The sequence below is a fragment of the Salvelinus alpinus genome, chromosome 16, assembly GCF_045679555.1.
Source record: "Salvelinus alpinus chromosome 16, SLU_Salpinus.1, whole genome shotgun sequence".
Lineage (NCBI taxonomy): Eukaryota > Metazoa > Chordata > Actinopteri > Salmoniformes > Salmonidae > Salvelinus > Salvelinus alpinus.
This window is the reverse complement of record NC_092101.1, coordinates 15,941,713-15,962,736: the sequence shown is the minus strand read 5'-3', so window position 1 is coordinate 15,962,736 and position 21,024 is coordinate 15,941,713. Positions and strand designations below refer to the sequence as shown.

Here is a 21,024-nt window from a genome sequence, read left to right as displayed (position 1 = left end):
CTCAGGGCTTTGCCTCTGTTAATTCCTTTTGTTTCTATGCCGGTAGACTTATAATTCATAGCAGAGATTGATATAGCTGATAAACACTGTTCTAATGATTGTTTTTTAAAATACTCACAATATGTCTTCATGGCATTTGAATGTGTCTTGAACAAATGTATCAACAAACATGGTTATGCTGTCGAGGATGTAGCTACAGCTCACTCAATCATTCCAATTTGCTTTACTGAAATGTATCACTTAGCAGAATGATTATTTCATGTTATTAGTTTGCCTTGAACTTGATTTGGGTTCGTTAAGACTGTTGCTATGGAAATGACATTGTCACTTTTGTTGTGTTGGCAGTGCACAGAGTGTTGTTCCACTAAAGCCTGTACTCTAGAGCTACTCAGAAACAAACACTTCAAGACGACTGATACAGTCTCATTTAGTTTTGTTTATTAGGATATCACAGTAGAGATGATGAAAATGCAAAGACAGAATATCACAGAATCATTGTCAAGATCTCATTTGTTACTTTTGTATCACAGCGTCAGCATATAGCCCTAACTATAGATACATTCATGCATCAAGATAATGACCAATACAGTTAAAATCACGCTATTTCACAGTTGAACAAAGAGTGCAATCGATAGCCATGGCTGCATAGAAATATGAGGTAATTAAGCAGCTATTAAAGCAGCTATAACATAGTTCAGTTAGTTCAACTTCATCCCCAGATACTAAAATCACATCCAGGTATAACATGCTTGCTATAGACTAACTATTGCGTCATAAAGTATATCTAAGTGCAATATTCACAACTATGTTTATTGAGCTCTGGTATGGCATGCCAGTACTTAGTTAGTTACTGAGGTGAATAACGTTTAATAATTGGCTCTACCCAAACATGGCAACTGCTCACTCGGCACAGACACCATTTCAATGTCTAGTTTTCATTTACATTTGGTTGAGTTGTCAACTAACGTGAATTCAACGTGAAATAAACACAAAATGTCACGTCATTGGATTTAAGTTCAAAATTGGGTGAAAAAAAAGACAGAATTCCCTTACGTTGATTACTTTTTGCAAATCTAACCAGTTTTCACCTTGATTCAATGTCATCACATTACATATTTTTGTTGAAATGACATGGAAACATCATTGATTCAACCAGTTTGTGCCCAGAGGCAGGTGACTGGGGGCGCAGTAAACTCAAAGGGCACCTCTGAGCAGTGCCCTGCCATGCCAGGCAAAGCTTGGGCATCATGCTGGCAACTGGCAACATTCACAGATTGATCAGGCATTAGTAGTCTGCATTAAGCTCATCATCAGTCTCTGCTAATCAGGCCTCTGAGAGAGAGGATCTCTTAATGTGTTACATTCATTACACTCAGACAGACATAGTAAATTATCTCTGTCTTTCTGTCTCTGTCTGTACTGCACACTAATTAATATGACTCTCTCCGGCTGGCACTGCTTGAAGTCGAGTGCCTCTCGCAAAGGGCCTTTTTCTCTGGAAATGAAGCCACATTGAGACCAGAACACACTGTGGAGTCTGAGACCCCATCATGCATGTGGCCTCTCTCCATGCCTCCAATAGACACATAGTCAACTATGGAGTTATTTAATGAAAGGCTTTCCAATCTTGATGTGCGTGAGAAGTTATGATCAGTTGCAGTTACTAGCTAAGCCTCTCTGAGACAGTGAAAGGTGCACGGAACGCTCTCAACAAACTGCCACCTCGTTTAACACCAGACAGGAGAAATCCCAGAGATAAAGACTCCGCCCCTTATTGAACAAAGCAGTTACTTTCCCTTTCTGGTGAATCCTGCAAATTAGCATGTGTTGTCAGTGATGTTTATCCATGTTGTTTAGTTAAAGCAATGGATGGAGCTATGTTGTACGGGCAGTGATCTTAACCCTCCTCTCAGTCTCTCTCTAGATGATTCTGCTGGAGGTGGTGTTCATGGGGATGTCCTTGCTGCTCTTCCTTGGGCCCTGGGTCGACTTCACCACATCACCATTAACACTCTCTTCATTCGTGCGGAAGCAGTAGACCCCGTAGAGGCGGAACTTCAAGTCAGGGAAGCCCAGGTGGCGGACCCCCGGTTGGGGCCCTCCGCAGCGGGTACGTGGGTTGACGATGGGGTAGCGGATGCTTGCATCCTCCAGCCAGCCAGCTTCACAGCGGTCCAGCAGCTGGATCTTCCAGGCAGCATAGAGCTGGCCCGTCTTGGCCACCACGGAGCCATCACGAACGCACGCCTTCACTGCTTCAGAATAATTCACCTTCTTAAAGCGCTTCAGGAAATACACCTTACCTGGAGGAGAGAGGAGGGGAGAGAAGTTTGTGTGAGTGAGTGAGTGAGTGAGTGAGTGAGTGAGTGAGTGAGTGAGTGAGTGAGTGAGTGAGTGAGTGAGTGAGTGAGTGAGTGAGTGAGTGAGTGAGTGAGAGAGTGAGTGAGTGAGTGAGTGAGTGAGTGAGTGAGTGAGTGAGTGAGTGAGTGAGTGAGTGAGTGAGTGAGTGAGTGAGTGAGTGAGTGAGTGAGTGAGTGAGTGAGTGAGTGAGTGAGTGAGTGAGTGAGTGAGTGAGTGAGTGAGTGAGTGAGTGAGTGAGTGAGTGAGTGAGTGGTTGGAAGGGGAGTGAAAGGGGTGAGACAGAGGGTGAGGAAGATAAATTGTCAGGGGTGTGAGGGAAAGAAAGAGAGAAGGAGATAGAGAGAGAACCACATGAGATAACAGCAGCAGACACCCTTAGGGGAGAGATTATGAGTTATCATAGACCAGAACAGTTTGATCCCTTGTCTGCAGAATGTGTTCCGAATCTCAAAAACCAAACATTCGTCTGGGCAGCCACTGAAAATCGACCAGCATGCAGCGGTGGTGGACAGTGCTCAAATTACTGTAAAATACTTACATTCTAATTTCATCTTGCTCTGGGAAGACTTCTCGCCAGAAGCATTTACAGTTACGGGATCATGATTGTTGAAAGTGTTAGCTCTGAGGCCGAGTTAAGTTTTTACAGAGAGGAATGAACAAGCTAACCTAGAAAACATAGGGTCATTTTCTACCACAGAACGGCTGACAGCAGGCTTGTTTCCGTTTATTTATGTGGCTGCTGCCTGTTAGGGAGTAATATTGTCTTATAATTCCCCAAGGGCTACTGGGTAAATATCTTCCAGCTGGTCAGTGGAACAGTATCACCCACCATCGCTCCTGAAGATAGCCCACATTTCAGGCCAGACTGTCTGTTGACTGTAATTAACTCACTGGGGAGGCAATGATAAGACTGTTAGGTCTCCACTATGAAGTACCAGGTTAAAGTTCGACTATGGCTAGTGTGTTGTTCTCTTCTCTAGCTCAGATAGTTCAGCTCTTGGCAAAAAGGACTATTTTGCTTTAATGTTCAAGAAAGAATATCATTAGACGCTGTGGCCCTTTTAAGAGAGCAGAATCAAAACAGGGACTGACCCAAATCCGATGGCCTCGGGCTTAGGGGAGAGACATGCCCCTCTTCCCCCTGTGGACTCTCTGGCTGCATCGCAATACACCTCGCCTAGTCTCCTTACCAGTTGCGACCCATCATTCAGGGGAGGTGGAGACCCACATTTTTTGTTTTTGAGCCCCACATTTCTAGCAATTTTTTTTATTTTTTAATCCAAAAATTGGGGGGAATTAATACGTGTCACATATTAGTTTGCAAACAACGTTAAAAAAATAATTGTTAATAAAGCCACATACAAACATGGTCTCTTTTTTGCTTTCTTGAGTAAGGCAGCTCCAAAATACAGGTATTTCAGCCTAGCTCAGTGCTTTCTGTGGTGGTGATGCAGCCAGCAGAAAAAACAGAGCGTAGGTATTGGTAATGTTCTCTAGTTGCGCCATGATTAGCCCAGTGTTCTGTCACTCGTGGGGACAGTACATCACCGCCAAGTCTAAGGGTAGACCTAAAATATTTCAAGCCCCTTGGGTGCTGCCATAGAGTTACATTAGAAGTGCCCATCCAAGAAGGCTCAAGGTCATTGGCCACAGATAAAATTACGTCAATTCACGTTATATCTACAGTAGCTTTGATTGGACTGATCATGTCAACATCATACTTTCAAAATCTTAGCTAGCAGTCATTATCATGAATCAAGTCGACAATCTAGTGGCAAATCATTTTTAATCCTTGCAATATGAGGAGAAATAATGAAGAGAAATTATAGATAAAACGTATCAGTACTCATCGGCCATTGGACATAAACATTACATAACAAGTTGGAAATCACAAATTAAACAATGAGTGGTTTGGAAGTAATCAGTGACAGTGGCTAACTGCAAGCATTGCAAAGCAATCACTAGCCTGCTATTCAGTGGAGTGGCTGTGTGGTCCTAAATCAGGGATTAAGTGTCTCTTTTTCAAGTTTAAAATTCAACATTCAACATTGGCCATGCTGTCAATGAACCTTGATTTTTTGCAGCGCCCAAAACAACTGTTAACTTCAGTGAGTTCAAGACAACTGGGAATTCCAGAAAAAAACGAGCTCCGACTGGGAAATACGTTTTGAACGGTCATCCAACTCGGAAATGTAAATCGGGAACTCAGGTCTCTTTCTAGAGCTACGACCTGAAGATCAATGACGTCATCATGATTCGACCTTGTTTTTTTCCCAAGTTCCCAGTTGTCTTGAAAGCACCATAAATCCAGAGAATGCCAGACTTTGATGACACATTTTTCCCACGAAGGACTGCCGTGCCACCTTCCTGTTCAAGTGAGCACAGCACAACAAGGTGAGTCCAAAAATGTATTGTATGCTGCTGCATAAATTCTGTAATATGCCAGGGAGATATGTATACTGTAGCCAAGTAAGTAATACTAAGTGTATGTTGTGTAGTAAGCTGTTAGTAGCTTATAATTTGGTCTATTTACCCCTCTTAATTTCGCCTACTGTTCTGACTTGGTGTACAGGGCTCGCTCATTAATGTCTTCATCAAAATTACGAATTGCCTCTTATCTGCTTGTCGTCCCCTTATGCCATAATTTGTACATCTCAATTGTCATTAGAAACCACATTTGTTTAAGCAAGTCAGCCAGCTATGTTTTTTTAAAGGCAGTAAATGAGGCTGAAAGAACTGTTTCGCTGCCAGACAAGGCTCCGCTGATAGCGAGGTGTAGCAGTGGTAAGATGTTGGGACAGCTTTATGTAGGCCCTAACAGTTTGTGGGCACCGTTTGTCACCGTTGTAGTGCAATTCACGTATTGTTTAGTTTTATGTTGTGTAGTGGCGGTGCTGCATGCATCCCACTTTGTTTTTTGTTTTATTGCCCCACCAAGATTTACATGCTTCATCCACACAGACCTGAAAACACTGTATATAGTCAGAGCAGAGGCAATATGGTGGAAAGATATCTGGGGAATCTACACGTCACCTATCAATGTTCACATATCTCATATTTTTAAGGAAAGAAAGCCCACACATCCCCACACTCACCATTGAGGTTGGAGGTGAAACAGAAGGCATCATAGCGCTCATCCTCTTTGTGTCTGTAGCCGTAGTTGCGTACCCCTGCGGCGGTGTCCTTGCGGCCACACTGGTCCCGGGAGTGGGAGATGGGGTACTGGACGGAGCCATCCTCCAGCCAGCCAGCGTTGCACCAGTCCAGTCCATCCAGCCAGGCCTTGTGGAGCTGGGCATGGGAGGCCAGGATACCATCCTGCTCCTTACACACGTCCTCAGCCTGGTGGTAGTTGAGCTTGTAGCGCCCCACCCGGGGATAGTAGGGGAACACCACACCTGGTGGAAAGAGAGAGAGAGATACTGAACTAGGAGTACAAGCTAACATTTGGATTTTTTTAAAGACGTTCATAACATGGATTATTTATCTATTTTATTTAGAATTTCTGGACCCCTTTAGGTATAAAAATATATATTATTTGATAGAATATTGAATTTGCCCTTTACTACTATAGCCCATAGAAACGTATTGAATAACACATTCAGAAATGCAAAAAAAGACAGTCCCAAAAAAAATCATAGGTAATTAGGTTTTGAAGTGTCTGTCCTATATCTAGGAGAAAACTCAGGATATATTTTAGTTTATTTTGACACATATTTAACACCTTATTTTTGCCGGCACAAAACTGCCTACATACTTTCATTCATTTGTTTGGCTTACCTTCACACGAGTACCGTGACCTTCAAACGAGAGTATGACTACCACAGAGTGGTCATATTCGTTTGTAGGCCAAACCGTTTGGATGCTACAGACTTCTTTGTGAGAGAACCCAATTTCGAGATGTCTCATGGTCTGAAAAACACTGGTGTAGCTCGGCCATCTTCCACCGTAGATGCGGAAAGCCGAGATACCGTTCAAATGTTTGGGGTCACTTAGAAATGTCCTTGTTTTTGAAAGAAAATGGCAGAAAGAAACGGCAGATTTTTATGGAATATCTACATAGGCCTACAGAGGCCCATTATCAGCAACCATCACTCCTGTGTTCCAATGGCACTGTGTTAGCTAATACAAGTTTATCATTTTAAAAGGCTAATTGATCATAAGAAAACCCTTTTGCAATTATGTTAGCACAGCTGAAAACTATTGTGCTGATTTAAAAAAGCAATAAAACTGGCCTTCTTTAGACCAGTTGAGTATCTGGAGCATCAGCATTTGTGGGTTCGATTACAGCCTCAAAATGGCCAGAAACAAAGAACTTTCTTCTGAAACTCGGCAGTATATTCTTGTTCTGAGAAATTAAAGCTATTCCATGCGAGAAATTGCTAAAAAATTGAAGATCTCGTACAACGCTGTGTACTACTCCCTTCACAGAACTGCGCAAACTGGCTCTAACCAGAATAGAGGAGTGGGAGGCCCTGGTGCACAACTGAGCAAGAGGACAAGTACAGTAGAGTGTCTAGTTTGGGAAACAGACGACTCACAAGTCCTCAACTGGCAGCTTCATTAAATAGTACCCGCAAAACACCAGTCTCAACGTCAACAGTGAAGAGGCAACTTCGTGATGCTGGCCTTCTATGCAGAGTTGAAAAGAAAAAGCCATATCTCAGACTGCCCAATAAAAATAAAAGATTAAGATGGGAAAAAGAACACAGACACTGGACAGAGGAAGATTGGAAAAAAGTGTTATGGACAGACAAATCTAAATTTGAGGTGTTCGGATCACAAAGAAGAACATTTGTGAGACTCATAAAAAATGAAAATATGCTGGAGGAGTGCATGACACCATCTGTCAAACATGGTGGAGGCAATGTGATGGTCTGGGGGTGCTTTGGTGGTGGTAAAGTGAGAGATTTATACAGGGTAAAAGGGATCTCGAAGAAGGAAGGCTATCACTCCATTTTGCAACGCCATGCCATCCCCTGTGGACTGAGTTTAATTGGAGCCAATTTCCTCCTACAACAGGACAAGGACCCAAAGCACAGCTCCAAACTATGCAATAACTATTTAGGGAAGAAGCAGTCAGCTGGTATTCTGTCTATAATGGAGTGGCCAGAACAGTCACCGGATCTCAACCCTATTGAGCTGTTGTGAGAGCAGCTTGACCGTATGGAACGTAGTGCCAATCAAGCCAATCCAACTTGCATGGGGTGAAATCTCTTCAGATTACCTCAACAAATTGACAACTAGAATGCCAAAGGTCCGCAAGGCTGTAATTGCTGCAAATGGAGGATTCTTTGACGAAAGCAAAGTTTGAAGGACACAATTATTATTTCAATTAGAAATAATTAATAACAATCGGTAATCTGCATTTTTGGACACCGATTATGGCCGATTACATTGCACTCCACGAGGAGACTGCGTGGCAGGCTGACTACCTGTTATGCGAGTGCAGCAAGGAGCCAAGGTAAGTTGCTAGCTAGCATTAAACTTATCTTATAAAAAACAATCAATCTTAACATAATCACTAGTTAACTACACATGGTTGATGATATTACTAGTTTATCTAGCTTGTCCTGCGTTGCATATAATCGATGCGGTGCCTGTTAATTTATCATCGAATCACAGCCTACTTCGTAACGGATGATGATTTAACAAGCGCATTCGCGAAAAAAGCACTGTCGTTGCACCAATGTGTACCTAACCATAAATATCAACGCCTTTCTTAAAATCAATACACAAGTATATATTTTTAAACCTGCATATTTAGTTAATATTGCCTGCTAACATGAATTTCTTTTAACTAGGGAAATTGTCACTTCTCTTGCGTTCTGAGCAAGCAGAGTCAGGGTATATGCAGCAGTTTGGGCTGCCTGGCTCGTTGCGAACTGTGTGAAGACCATTTCTTCCTAACAAAGACAGTAATTAATTTGCCAGAATTGTACATAATTATAACATAACATTGAAGGTTGTGCAATGTAACAGTAATATTTACTCTTATGGATGCCACCCGTTCGATAAAATACGGAGCGGTTCCGTATTTCACTGAAAGAATAAACGTTTTGTTTTCGAAATGATAGTTTCCGGATTTGACCATATTAATGACCTAAGGCTCGTATTTCTGTGTGTTATTATATTATTAGTAAGTCTATGATTTGATATTTGATAGAGCAGTCTGACAGAGCGGTGGTAGGCAGCAGCAGGCTCGTAAGCATTCATTCAAACAGCACTTTCCTGCATTTCTTGCCAGCAGCTCTTCGCTGTGCTTCAAGCATTGCGCTGTTTATGACTTCAAGCCTATCAACTCCCGAGATTAGGCTGGCAATACTAAAGTGCCTATAAGAACATCCAATAGTCAAAGGTAAATGAAATACAAATGGTATGGAGAGAAAAAGTCCTATAATTCCTATAATAACTACAACCTAAAACTTCTTACCTGGGAATATTGAAAACTCATGTTAAAAGGAACCATCAGCTTTCATATGTTCTCATGTTCTGAGCAAGGAACGTAAACGTTAACTTAAAATATTGCACTTTTACGTTCTTATCCAACACTTTGTTTTTGCATTATTTAAACCAAATTGAACATGTTTCATTATTTATTTGAGACTAAATAGATTTTAATGATGCATTATATTAAGTTAAAATAAAAGTGTTCATTCAGTATTGTTGTAATTGTCATTATTACAAATATATATATATATAAAAATTGGCCGATTAATCGGTATCAGCTTTTTTTGGTCCTCCAATAATCGGTATCGGTATCGGCGTTGAAAAATCATAATCGGTCAACCTCTAATCAATAGACTCTTAAGGATTAACATTACATGGGAATATATCATGTTTAGAATGAGTATGTGTGTGTATGTGCTAAGGTGTGGAGAATCAGAGCAGGAGGTCAGTCCAGTGTTCAGCAGTCTGATGGCTTGTAGATAGAAACTGTCTCTGAGTCTGTTGGTAAGGAAGTGAGCAGCTCATGGCTGGGGTGTTCGGAAACCTGGTAAATAATGCTATGTAACTGTATGTCTCGAATTAGAACAATATTTAACATTCTAAAAGTTGGCCCAACTCTCTAAATACATGGCTCTGAACCCATCTAACCCTTCAACCTTAACCTCTGACCTTCAAGATCGAGGTTGACGAATCCCGTATCATCCTCCATGTCGTTGGTGACCTCACACTCGTAGCGTCCGTAGTCCTCCAAGGTGACGTTGTGGATGATGACCGAGGCGTCCCCCGGTCCGTTTTGCTCCAGGGACACACGACCCCGATACGACCCGAACAACCTCTGCTGGAGGCCCAGTGCAACGAACACATCCTCAAACACCAGCGCGTCCGTCACCTTGGTCCACTTGATGCGGATGCGGTTGGGGTCGGAGCTCTCGGGTTCGTGGTGGTAGCGGCAGGGCAGGGTGATGGAGCCTCCCCGGTGGGTGATCACTTTACCGGGGGCGGTCTGAACAATCACTGCCCCAGTGTCATCCTCTGGACGCAGAGAGGGGGAGTAGAGGAACAGGAATGGTCAGAACAGGCAAGGTTGTGGGGGACTTACAGTATGTTTATCAATGATCTGATGCACCAGTACTTTACTTTCAAAATGTCTCATAGTGTGATGATCTACAGTATATAGGGACATTATTACTGTTAAAGTTATGGGAACCAACCAAACTTTAGTTAGAAGGTCATGATGGTGAAAGTGTATATAATTAGATAGCTTGTTGTTTCCCCGGTGGGAGCCAATGGGCTGAGGAGACATGTGTCACCTGAGAGACGTGTGTTTCATCATCAGCACGAGGTCCCAGCATGCCGTGTTCTGTGCCTTGTTCTGTGTCACTGGCACTGCCTATTACATCATAGTTCTTTTTAGGCCAGCTGAATCCCCAAGGCCTAAGCTGTGTTTCATTCCAGAAAGTGTTTGACTCCCTACATCTACACCCGTGTTCACTCCACTTCGCAAATCTAATAGGACTGGAAATCAATATGACGCGTAGGGGGAGCTATGACTTACACCTACCCAGTTGTCTCAGATTTGTGAGGGGTAGTGAATGACAGCAGTGGGTAGGAGACAACTTTATTTGAAATGGAATGTACAAGCAGCTCTGGTTTGCGTCATTGGCAGCCAGGCCGTCTCCTAGGCTTTGTGACAGTGCTCTTCTCTGAGGGTTACTGAGCAACACAGCTGACTGATTCTCATTCTAAGAGTCTGCTTATTGTGAACAGATCACAAAGCCTACAATTAGCCATGACAGCTGGTTATAATGACTGTGAGCTGGGAACTCTGCACTCTGAAATGTTTGTAACCGACCGCTGAGCTTTGAGACCTGTTTTACAGAATACATTCAAACATAAATCTAGGTTGGGACTTCAGGCGTGAATAGAGATGTATCCAGGTGGAGGCATACTGTTTATAACATAATAATAACATTATATTTAAGAAGGACAGGTGATGATAACAAGGTGATATTGTAGCTGGTGGCCAGTACAGCATCAGCAAGTTCCCAATCAGGCTGAACACAGCTTTTTCGCAGAGTTGATAGAGACTGTTCTAAGTCCAAATCAACAACATCTGCTGGAATATGAAGTGGATGGAATTTAGCAACATTTTACTGATAATATGACTCCTACCTCATTCTACATGAAACAGAAATTTTATTTTCTACAGTTGACTGCCAATAATCCTGGAGGAGAGATAAAGTTTTGCGAAACCCAGACAGCTGCTCTTTTATTCTCCCCTTGGAATGTCAAAAAATCATTCTCATTACAATGATGCAACATGTGTGGGATGGGGATAGAGAGAAGGAGAGATCTTACCGAGTACATGAACAACTTTCCTTCTTCCCTTCTCAGCATCGGTAGGGAGGGAGGTCGCATAGAGGCCAAAGATTAGGACCGAGCAGGTCACTGTCCCCAAGGACAGGGGCTGTGAGGAGAGCTGCAAGGGAGGCAGGGAAGGACCAATCAGTGAAGTTCCAGTTATTGAGTATCCAATGGTGCTGCTAGCCATTCCTAAGCTCTAATATGGCTAGCCTATAAACAAATCAAATTAAAGTTTATTCGTCACGTACACAGTTTACCAATGTTAGAGCAGGTGCAGTGAAATGCTTAAGTTACTAGCGCCTAACAATGGAGTATAATGTCAATCAAGAAATGTCGGAACGAAACTAATTAACAACCCAAATAGCAATGTAACAGTAATCCAAATGAAATCTATACATACATCGGATTAATTTACACAAGATATGGTGCCTTCGGAAACTATTCAGACCCCTTGACTTTTTCCACATTTTGTTACGTTACAGCCTTATTCTAAAATTGATTAAATTAAACAAATTCCTGAGCAATCTACACACAATACCCCATAATGACAAAGTGAAAACAGGGTATTCAGACCCTTTGCTGTGAGACTCGAAATTGATCTCAGGTGCATCCTGTTTCCATAGATAATCCTTGAGATGTTTCACCAACTGTGGTAAATTCAATTGATTGGACATGATTTGGAAAGGCACACACCTGTCTATATAAGGTCCCACAGTTGACAGTGCATGTCAGAGCTATAAACCAAGCCATGAGGTCGAAGGAATTGTCCGTAGAACTCCAAGACAGGATTGTGTCCAGGCTGAGATCTGGAGAAGGGTACTAAAAAATGTGCTGCAGCATTGAAGATCCCCAAGAACACAATGGCCTCCAGGCGGTGTCAGAGGAAGGCCCTAAAAATTGTCAAAGACCCCAGCCACCCCAGTCATAGACTGTTCTCTCTACTAATGCATGGCAAGCGGTACCGGAGTGCCAAGTCTAGGACAAAAAGGCTTCTCAACAGTTTTTACCCCCAAGCCATAAGACTCCTGAACAGGTAATCAAATGGCTACCCGGACTATTTGCATTGCCCCCCCAACCCCTCTTTTACGCTGATGCTACTCTCTGTTTATCATTTATGCATAGTCACTTTAACTATACATTCATGTGCATACTACCTCAATTGGCCCGACCAACCAGTGCTCCCGCACATTGGCTAACCAGGCTATCTGCATTGTGTCCCGCCACCCACCACCCGCCAACCCCTCTTTTACGCTACTGCTACTCTCTGTTCATCATATATGCATAGTCACTTTAACCATATCTACATGTACATACTACCTCAATCAGCCTGACTAACCGGTGTCTGTATGTAGCCTCGCTACTTTTATAGCCTCGCTACTGTATATAGCCTGTCTTTTTACTGTTGTTTTATTTCTTTACTTACCTATTGTTCACCCAATACCTTTTTTGCACTATTGGTTAGAGCCTGTAAGTAAGCATTTCACTGTAAGGTCTACACCTGTTGTATTCGGCGCACGTGACAAATAAACTTCGATTTGATTCTTAAATAGAAGAAGTTCGGAACCACAAAGAATCTTCCTAGAGCTGGCCGCCCAGCCAAACATGTCAGCCCGCTTGGAGTTTGCCAAAGGGCACCTAAAGACTCTCAGACCATAAGAAACAAGATTCTCTGGTCTGATGAAACCAAGATTGAACTCTTTGGCCTGAATGCCAAGTTTCACGTCTGGAGAAAACCTGGCACCATCCCTACGGTGAAGCATGGTGGTGGCAGCATGCTGTGGGGATGTTTTTCAGTGGCAGGGACTGGGAGACTAGTCAGGATCGAGGCAAAGATGAAGGGAGCAAAGTATAGAGAGATTGATGAAAACCTGCTCCAGAGCGCTCAGGACCTCAGACTGTGGCGAAGGTTCACCTTCCAACAGGACAATGGCCCTAAGCACACAGCCAAGACCACACAGGAGTGGATTCAGGACAAGTCTCTGAATGACCTTGAGTGGCCCAGCCAGAGCCCGAACTTGAACCCGATCAAACATCTCTGGCGAGACCTGAAAATAGCTGTGCAGCAACGCACCCCATCCAACCTGACAGAGCTTGAGAGGATCTGCAGAGAAGAATGGGAGAAACTCCCCAAATACAGGTGTGCCAAGCTTGTAGCGTCATACCCAAGAAGACTCAAGGGTGTAATTGCTGCCAAAGGTGCTTCAACAAAGTACTGAGTAAAAGGTCTGAATACTTATGTACATTTACATTTACATTTAAGTCATTTAGCAGACACTCTTATCCAGAGCGACTTACAAATTGGTATAAACGTAATTGTCACACCCTGACCTTAGTTATCTTTGTTTTCTTTATTATTTTGGTTAGGTCAGGGTGTGACAAGGGTGGTATGGGTGTTTTTGTCTTGTCTAGGGTTTTTTGTATATCTATGGGGTTTTGATATTGTCTAGGTAAATGTAGGTCTATGGTGGCCTGAATTGGTTCCCAATCAGAGACAGCTGTTTATCGTTGTCTCTGATTGGGGATCCTATTTAGGTTGCCATTTTCCATTTTGGTTTTGTGGGTTATTGTCAATGTGTAGTTGCATGTCAGCACTCGTGTTTATAGCGTCACGTTCGTTTTGTTATTTGTGTTAGTTTGTTTAGTGTTCTTTGTTTAAATAAAGAAGAATGTATTCATCTCACGCTGCACCTTGGTCTCCTCGTTATGACGAACGTGACAGTAATATTTCATTTTTTTATTTTTAATAAATTAGCAACAATTTCTAAAAATCATTATGGGTTATTGTGTGTAGATTGATGAGGGGGGAAAACTATTTAATACATTTTTGAATACGGCTGTAACGTAACAAAATGTGGAAAAAGTCAAGGGGTCTGAATACTTTCCAAAGGCACTGTATACTAAAAATGATATGTACAGCAGTATATTAGAGTAAGTTATGTCATTAATTCAGTATATAAATAAGCGGTGTATAAAAAGTGTATAAAAAGTGTAAAATGCAATGTACATTAGTATAAATATTAGAATACAGTATTTAAATACAAAGTTTAAAAAAACATGACAGCGTCTAAAATATATACAGCTATGGTAGACAGCATTCAAAGATTTAAGAGTAGTGGTTGCTGCATTCCGATAAACGGTGTCACCATAGTCAAGAACTAGTAGGGAAATTGACCGTACAATCTGCTTCCTGCTGTTTAGGGAGAGGCATGATCTATTTCTACACTGAACAAAAATATAAATGGAACAAGATTTGACTGAGTTGCAGTTCATAATCAGTCAATTGAAATAAATGCATTAGATATACAGATATACATCTTTTGGTCACAGATACCTTAAAAAAAGTAGGGGCGTGGATCAGAAAACCAGTCGGTATCTGGTGTGGCCACAATTTGCCTCATTCAGCTTGACACATCTCCTTTGCATAGAGTTGATCAGGCTGTTGATTGTGGAATGTTGGCCCAGTCCTCTTCAATGGCTGTGCGAAGTTGCTGAATATTGGTGGGAACTGGAACACGTTGTCGTACACGTCAATCCAGAGCATCCCAAACATGCTCAATGGGTGGTGACATGTCTGGTGAGTATGCAGGCCATGGAAGAACTGGGACATTTTTAGCTTCCAGGAATTGTGTACAGATCCTTGCAACATGGGGCCATGCATTATCATGCTGAAACATGAGGTGATGGCGGCAGATGAATGGCACAACAATGGGCCTCAGGATCTCGTCACGGTGTCTCTGTGCATTCAAATTGCCATCAATAAAATGCAATTGTGTTCATTGCCTGCCCATTGAATAAACCCACCACCACGGGACACTCTGTTCACATCATTGACATCAGCAAACCGCTCACCCACACAACACCATTCCACATGGTTGTGAGGCCAGTTGGACTTATTGCTGATGTACATTCTTTAACATTCAATTCTCTGGCAACAGCTCAGGTGGACATTCCTGCAGTCAGCATGCCAATTGCACGCTCCCTCAAAACTTGAGACATCTGTAGCGTTGTGTTGTGTGACAAAACTGCTCATTTTAGAGTGGCCTTTATTGTCCCCAGTACAAGGTGCACCTGTGTAATGATCATGCTGTTTAATCAGCTTCTTGATATGCCACACTTGTCCACTAGGTAGTGTTTAGAGTGTTGGACTAGTAACCGAAAGGTTGCAAGATCGAATCCCCGAGCTGACAAGGTAAAAATCTGTTGTTCTACTGTTCCTAGGCCGTCATTGAAAATAAGAATTTGTTCTTAACTGACTTGCCTAGTTAAATAAAGGTAAAATAAAAAAGTATTTGGCAAAGGAGAATGTGCACAACATTTTACAGAAATAATATTTTTGTGCATATGGAACATTTCAGAGATCGTTTATTTCAGCTCATGAAACATGGGACATGTTGCTTTTATATTTTTGTTCAGTGTAAATATATGTGTATATGAATAGTGTGTATAGACAGTATGTGAATAGAAAATGTGTGTACAGCAGTAGTTATATAGGATGAGCCATGACTAGAATATAGTTGAAGTCGGAAGTTTACATAAATCTTAGCCAAATACATTTAAACTCAGTTTTTCACAATTCCTGACATTTAATCCTGGTAAAAATTCCCTATCTTAGCTCAGTCACCACTTTATTTTAAGAATGTGAAATGTCAGAATAATAGTAAAGAGAATGATTTCTTTCATCACATTCCCAGTGGGTCAGAAGTTTACATACACTCAATTAGTATTTGGTATTATTGCCTTTAAATTGTTTAACTTGGGTCAAACGTTTTGGGTAGCCTTCCACAAGCTTCCCACAATAAGTTGGGTGAATTTTGGCCCATTCCTCCTGACAGAGCTGGTGTAATTGAGTCAGGTTTGTAGGCCTCCTTGCTCGCACACGCTTTTTCAGTTCTGCCCACAAATTTTCGATAGGATTGAGGTCAGGGCTTTGTGATGGCCACTCCAATACCTTGACTTTGTTGTCCTTAAGCCATTTTGCCACAACTTTGGAAGTATGTATGGACTCATTGTCCATTTGGAAGACCCACTTACGACCAAGCTTTAACTTCCTGACTGATGTCTTGGGATGTTGCTTCAATATATCCACATAATTTTCCATCCACATGAAGCCATCTATTTTGTGAAGTGCACCAGTCCCTCCTGCAGCAAAGCACCCCCACAACATGATGCTGCAACCCCCGTGCTCAAGGTTGAGATGGTGTTCTTCGGCTTGTAAGCCTCCCCCTTTTCCCTCCAAACATAAAGATGGTCATTATGGCCAAACAGTTCTATTTTTGTTTCATCAGACCAGAGGACATTTCTCCACAAAGTACAATATTTGTCCCAATGTGCAGTTGCAAACCGTAGTCTGGCTTTTTTATGGCGGTTTTGGAGCAGTGGCTTCTTCTTTGCTGAGCGGCCTTTCAGGTTATGTCGACATAGAATCTTTTGTACCTGTTTCCTCCAGCATCTTCACACGGTCCTTTGCTGTTGTTCTGGGATTGATTTGCACTTTTTGCAACAAAGTTCGTTAATCTTTAGGAGACAGAACTTGTCTCCTTCCTGAGCGGTATGACGGCCATGGTGTTTATACTTGCGTACTGTTGTTTGTACTGATGAACGTAGTACCTTCAGGCATTTGTAAATTTCTCCCAAGGTTGAACCAGACTTGTGGAGGTCTACAATTGTTTTCTGAGGTCTTGGCTGATTTCTTTAGATTTCCCATGATGTCAAGCAAAGAGGCTCTGAGTTTGAAGGTAGGCCTTGAAATACATCCACAGGTACACCTCCAATTTACTCAAATGATGTCAATTAGCCTATCAGAAGCTTCGAAAGCCATGACATCATTTTCTGGAACGTTCCAAGCTGTTTAAAGGCACTGTCAACTTCGTGTATGTAAACTTCTGACCCACTGGAATTGTGATACAGTGAGTTATCAGTGAAATAATCTGTCTGTAAACAATTTTTGGAAAAATTACTTGTGTCGTGCACAAAGTAGATGTCCTAACCGACTTGCCAAAACTATAGTTTGTTAACAAGAAATTTGTGGAGTGGTTGAAAAACGTGATTTAATGACTCCAACCTAAGTGTATGTAAACTTCCGACTGTATCTATAAAGTGGGTAAAACAGTATGTAAACAATATTAAAGTGATTAGTGTTCAATGATGCTATGTACATAGAGCGGCATTCTCTAGTCTTAGGGTTAGGCGTCCCGCCAGCGGGACCCCTGTTAACAACTTCCGGTAAAATTGGATGGCCGCAATTCAAATAAATAATCATAAATTATGGATATTAAACAATTAGGTACATACAAGTGCCATATATCGGTTAAAAGCTTAAATCCAACTGCATTGTCCGATTTACAATAGGCTTTACAGCGAATGCATGCCATGCAATTGTTTGAGGAAGGCACCCCACATCAAAATATTTTTCATAAATTCACAAATTGCGATTAAATATTCACTTACTTTTTGAAAATCTTCCTCTGATTTGCAATCCAAAGGCTCCCAGCTACAACATGTAGTGTCGTTTTGTTAGATAAAATCCTTCTTTATATCCCAAAAAGTACATTTAGTTGGCGCCATCGATTTGAGTAATCCTAAAAACTACACAAACTTTGTTTCAACAAGTCAAAATACATTTCTATTTATTCCTCAGGTACCTTAAAATGTAATTAAACTGAAATTATTCTTAAGGAAAGAAGTATGTTCAATAGGAGAGCAAATCCGCTCGAACACGGATTTCCAAACTGGTGTCGTCATACTAAAACTCATATTTCTTCTTCAGTATTCAAGTTACAAGCCTGAAACCTTGAACAAAGACTGTTGACATCTAGTGGAAGCCATAGGAATTGCAATATGGGAGCTGGAATTGCATATGCCCCTATGCTTTCCATTGTAAGAGCATGGGCTCTCAAAAAAAACTATTCTGTTTGTTTTTTCTTTGGATTTTCTCCTGCCATATCAATTGTCTTATAGTCTTATACATTATTTTAACATTTATACAAACTTCAACGTGTTTTCTATCCAATGGTACCAATTGTATGCATATCCTAGCTTCTGGGCTTAAGTAACAGGCAGTTGACACGCCCCGTTGATGTGGATGGTGGCGTGCTCTATCTGCTGTCTCCTGTAGTCCACCATCAGCTTCTCTGTTTTGTTGACGTTGAGGGTGAAGTTATTTTCCTTACACCACTCTGCATGTTGTTTAGGGTATGTGTGTCTCAGTTGGTAGGGCATTGTGCTTGTAACACCAAGATTGTGGGTTTGATTCCCATGGGGGACTAGTACAAAAATGTATGCACTCACTACTGCAGGTCGTATTGTAAATTTGTATTACTATGACATCAGCTGCTACATCATGAGAGTGCAGTTTGCCATGTGATAGCAACGAGGGAAAGGGGCCTGTAATGTTAACTCCCTTGGCACCAGCCTATGTTAGAATTCCATGAGAAAGGGCGAGGAGCTGTAGCTGCTCAATAAAGTTACTCAGAAATGGTATCACACAGGGGGGGTGTATGTTGGATTAAAGTGCAACTGTAGTCTACACCTGTATGGAGACAACCCACTAGGCACAGATGTCAGTTCAACATTTAGTTTTGATTTACGTTTGGTTGCGTTGTTAACTAACGTGAGTGAATTCAACCAATATGTCACCCTGTAATTGGACAATATGTCACCCTGTAATTGGACAATATGTCACCCTGTAATTGGTTAAAAGTTCTCTTATATGACTTTATTGAAATCCAATCCGTTTTCCATGTTGATTCAACATGTATTTTTTTGGGTTGAAATGACGTCGAAAATAAAAATAAGGTTTTGTCCAGTGGGAATGTCAGAGCCCCGCCCCCATATGCTTAGATGTAAAATATATATATATATATATAAGTTAACATTAATAGCATTCATGTAATAAAGGGTTGTTATTGCAGCAAGTTTCTTTACAGACACCTCTGCAATATTATACATTTTAATTGCCTATAATAGGAACATGGAAATATGCTGCTGACCACATTGTAAACAAATAACCTGACCACCTTCCTTGATCCTCTCATCTGCACTGTACTGCACTGCTACAGTAATCTTTAAGGTTACTGTACAGAAATATCCCATGCAGTAAGAAAAAAGACTGCATGATGCCCAGACACAGAGCCAACCCATCCCGCCACATTAGAAGACTTACCATTATCTCTTCAAGAATACTGTCTGTCTGAAGTTAGATAGACCGTATGTCGTTTGTTCCAGCTGGGCTGTTATTGATATGGTGCAGTACTTGACTCATAGCTCTCTATCCTGCAGTTAGCCTGCCGTGTCCTGTCGTATTGCTGTTTGATTTTGGCAGTGCAGGGGAACTGCTGACTCTGTGCAGGACTGGGCTAGTTGGGCTGTTCCGCAGTTCACACAATTTCAGCACAATGTGAATCACTATAAGAGCGCACCAGAATGTGTAAATCAGCGAAAGTAACAGGGAACAACTGAACTGCTATATTGTTGCATTTGCTGATTGCTGTTAGTGCATGATGATACGTTGTGCCAGTAGGAAGGCTACAATGTTTCAGTAGAAGCAGTAACGTTAAACCTCCTTAAACTAATAACGTATCAATGCTTGCCATCAACGAAAGAAAACATTGTGCAGGGCGTAATGTAGTCTAATGTTAATAGCAAATTCAACCGTACACTAAACACAAGACACACATTTTTTATTTCAGAGTGTGGATTTGTGTGCATGTAGTTATTATAACCTATAATTTACAGCAGTACTAGTAGGCTGGCAAACATTGAACGCTGGTAGGGAGTAAAAGACACTATATGCTATATATATTTAACTGGAGCTTTCTAAGCGCACCGGGGAATTAGCTCAAATGGTAGAGCGCTCGCTTAGCATGCGAGAGGTAGCGGGATCGATGCCCGCATTCTCCAACACATTTTTATTGGCCCATATGTCTCAAGAAAGCATTTTAGAAAGGAGGACATAAATTATACTGTTACGATGGTGCTCCTTTTAACTATAAAAGCATTTTTGAGAATGAGAACGACATTTCTCGAGTCAGGTTCATGCTAAATTACATTATAGGAATTGCTTTTGATTGTCATGTAACATTTTATTTCTGGCAGGTGTCTGTAGGAGACAATATAGAGTCCAGTTTAAATAATCTGACCAGCATGGCCTCTGTCCTCTTCACACCTACTAATATTGATACAGACCCAGCAAAGTGTGAATTGCTATATTGCAGTGTTCAGCCCCTCTCTACCATCAAGGTAAAGGCAGACCGCAAGTCTCCTGTGGTCTCAGGCTGTACAGCTGAGCAGACATCTGCACATATTCCCAGTGGCTCCTCTGAATAGATGGAGCTGTTGTGATAGGGGCTGGATTTGATTTAGGTCTGTCACAGAGTGCAAGCAGGCCGTTTGTTTTTCATTGCCATACATCAGCATGTAAAAGCTGCTGAGGGAGAATTAATTAGATTATCCTGTGTGTGAGTGTGCATGTCACTCAGATAAGAGGCCACTTAGTTACTGAAGAGACGGAGGTGAAGAGTGTGTTTACAGACCTTTTTTTATAACACATTATCACTGTGTTGAATATTAATGCTGCACACCCTCTCTGTAGCAAGGGAACATCCATCTAATGTAACAGAGAGGGCGTCCATTATTGTTTGTGTTTTGAGAGAACATGGCTTTTTCTATACGGTTTCATGTTATCATCCACTATGAATGTATACAGTATGTAAATATAATTACATTAATGTTTGGGAATGTTGACAGTGATAGATGTCCTTTGAATCTACAGCCAAATATCAAAATAGGTTATACATTTGATAGAGACAATATGAAGTAACTGCAAAACTTTTTGCCTTTGGTTTCAAGTTG

The 21,024-nt window shown here is 41.6% G+C and overlaps 1 protein-coding gene and 1 non-coding gene across 2 annotated transcripts; one reads left to right on the top strand and one right to left on the bottom strand.

Annotated features, from left to right (window-relative positions):
* Nucleotides 1–416: 416 nt before the first annotated feature.
* Nucleotides 417–19,550, bottom strand: LOC139540946 (hyaluronan and proteoglycan link protein 4-like). The gene is made up of 5 exons (XM_071345029.1): nt 19,337–19,550; nt 11,170–11,290; nt 9,481–9,843; nt 5,457–5,759; nt 417–2,303 (listed from the first exon to the last, which is right to left on the bottom strand). The coding sequence occupies exons 1-5, from the start codon at nt 19,337–19,339 to the stop codon at nt 1,921–1,923; spliced, it is 1,173 nt and encodes a 390-aa protein (XP_071201130.1). The 5' UTR covers nt 19,340–19,550; the 3' UTR covers nt 417–1,920.
* Nucleotides 19,551–20,000: 450 nt separating this feature from the next.
* On the top strand, nt 20,001–20,073 carry trnaa-agc (transfer RNA alanine (anticodon AGC)). Its single transcript has one exon. It is a non-coding gene; the product is annotated as a tRNA-Ala (tRNA).
* The last annotated feature ends 951 nt before the right edge of the window (nt 20,074–21,024 follow it).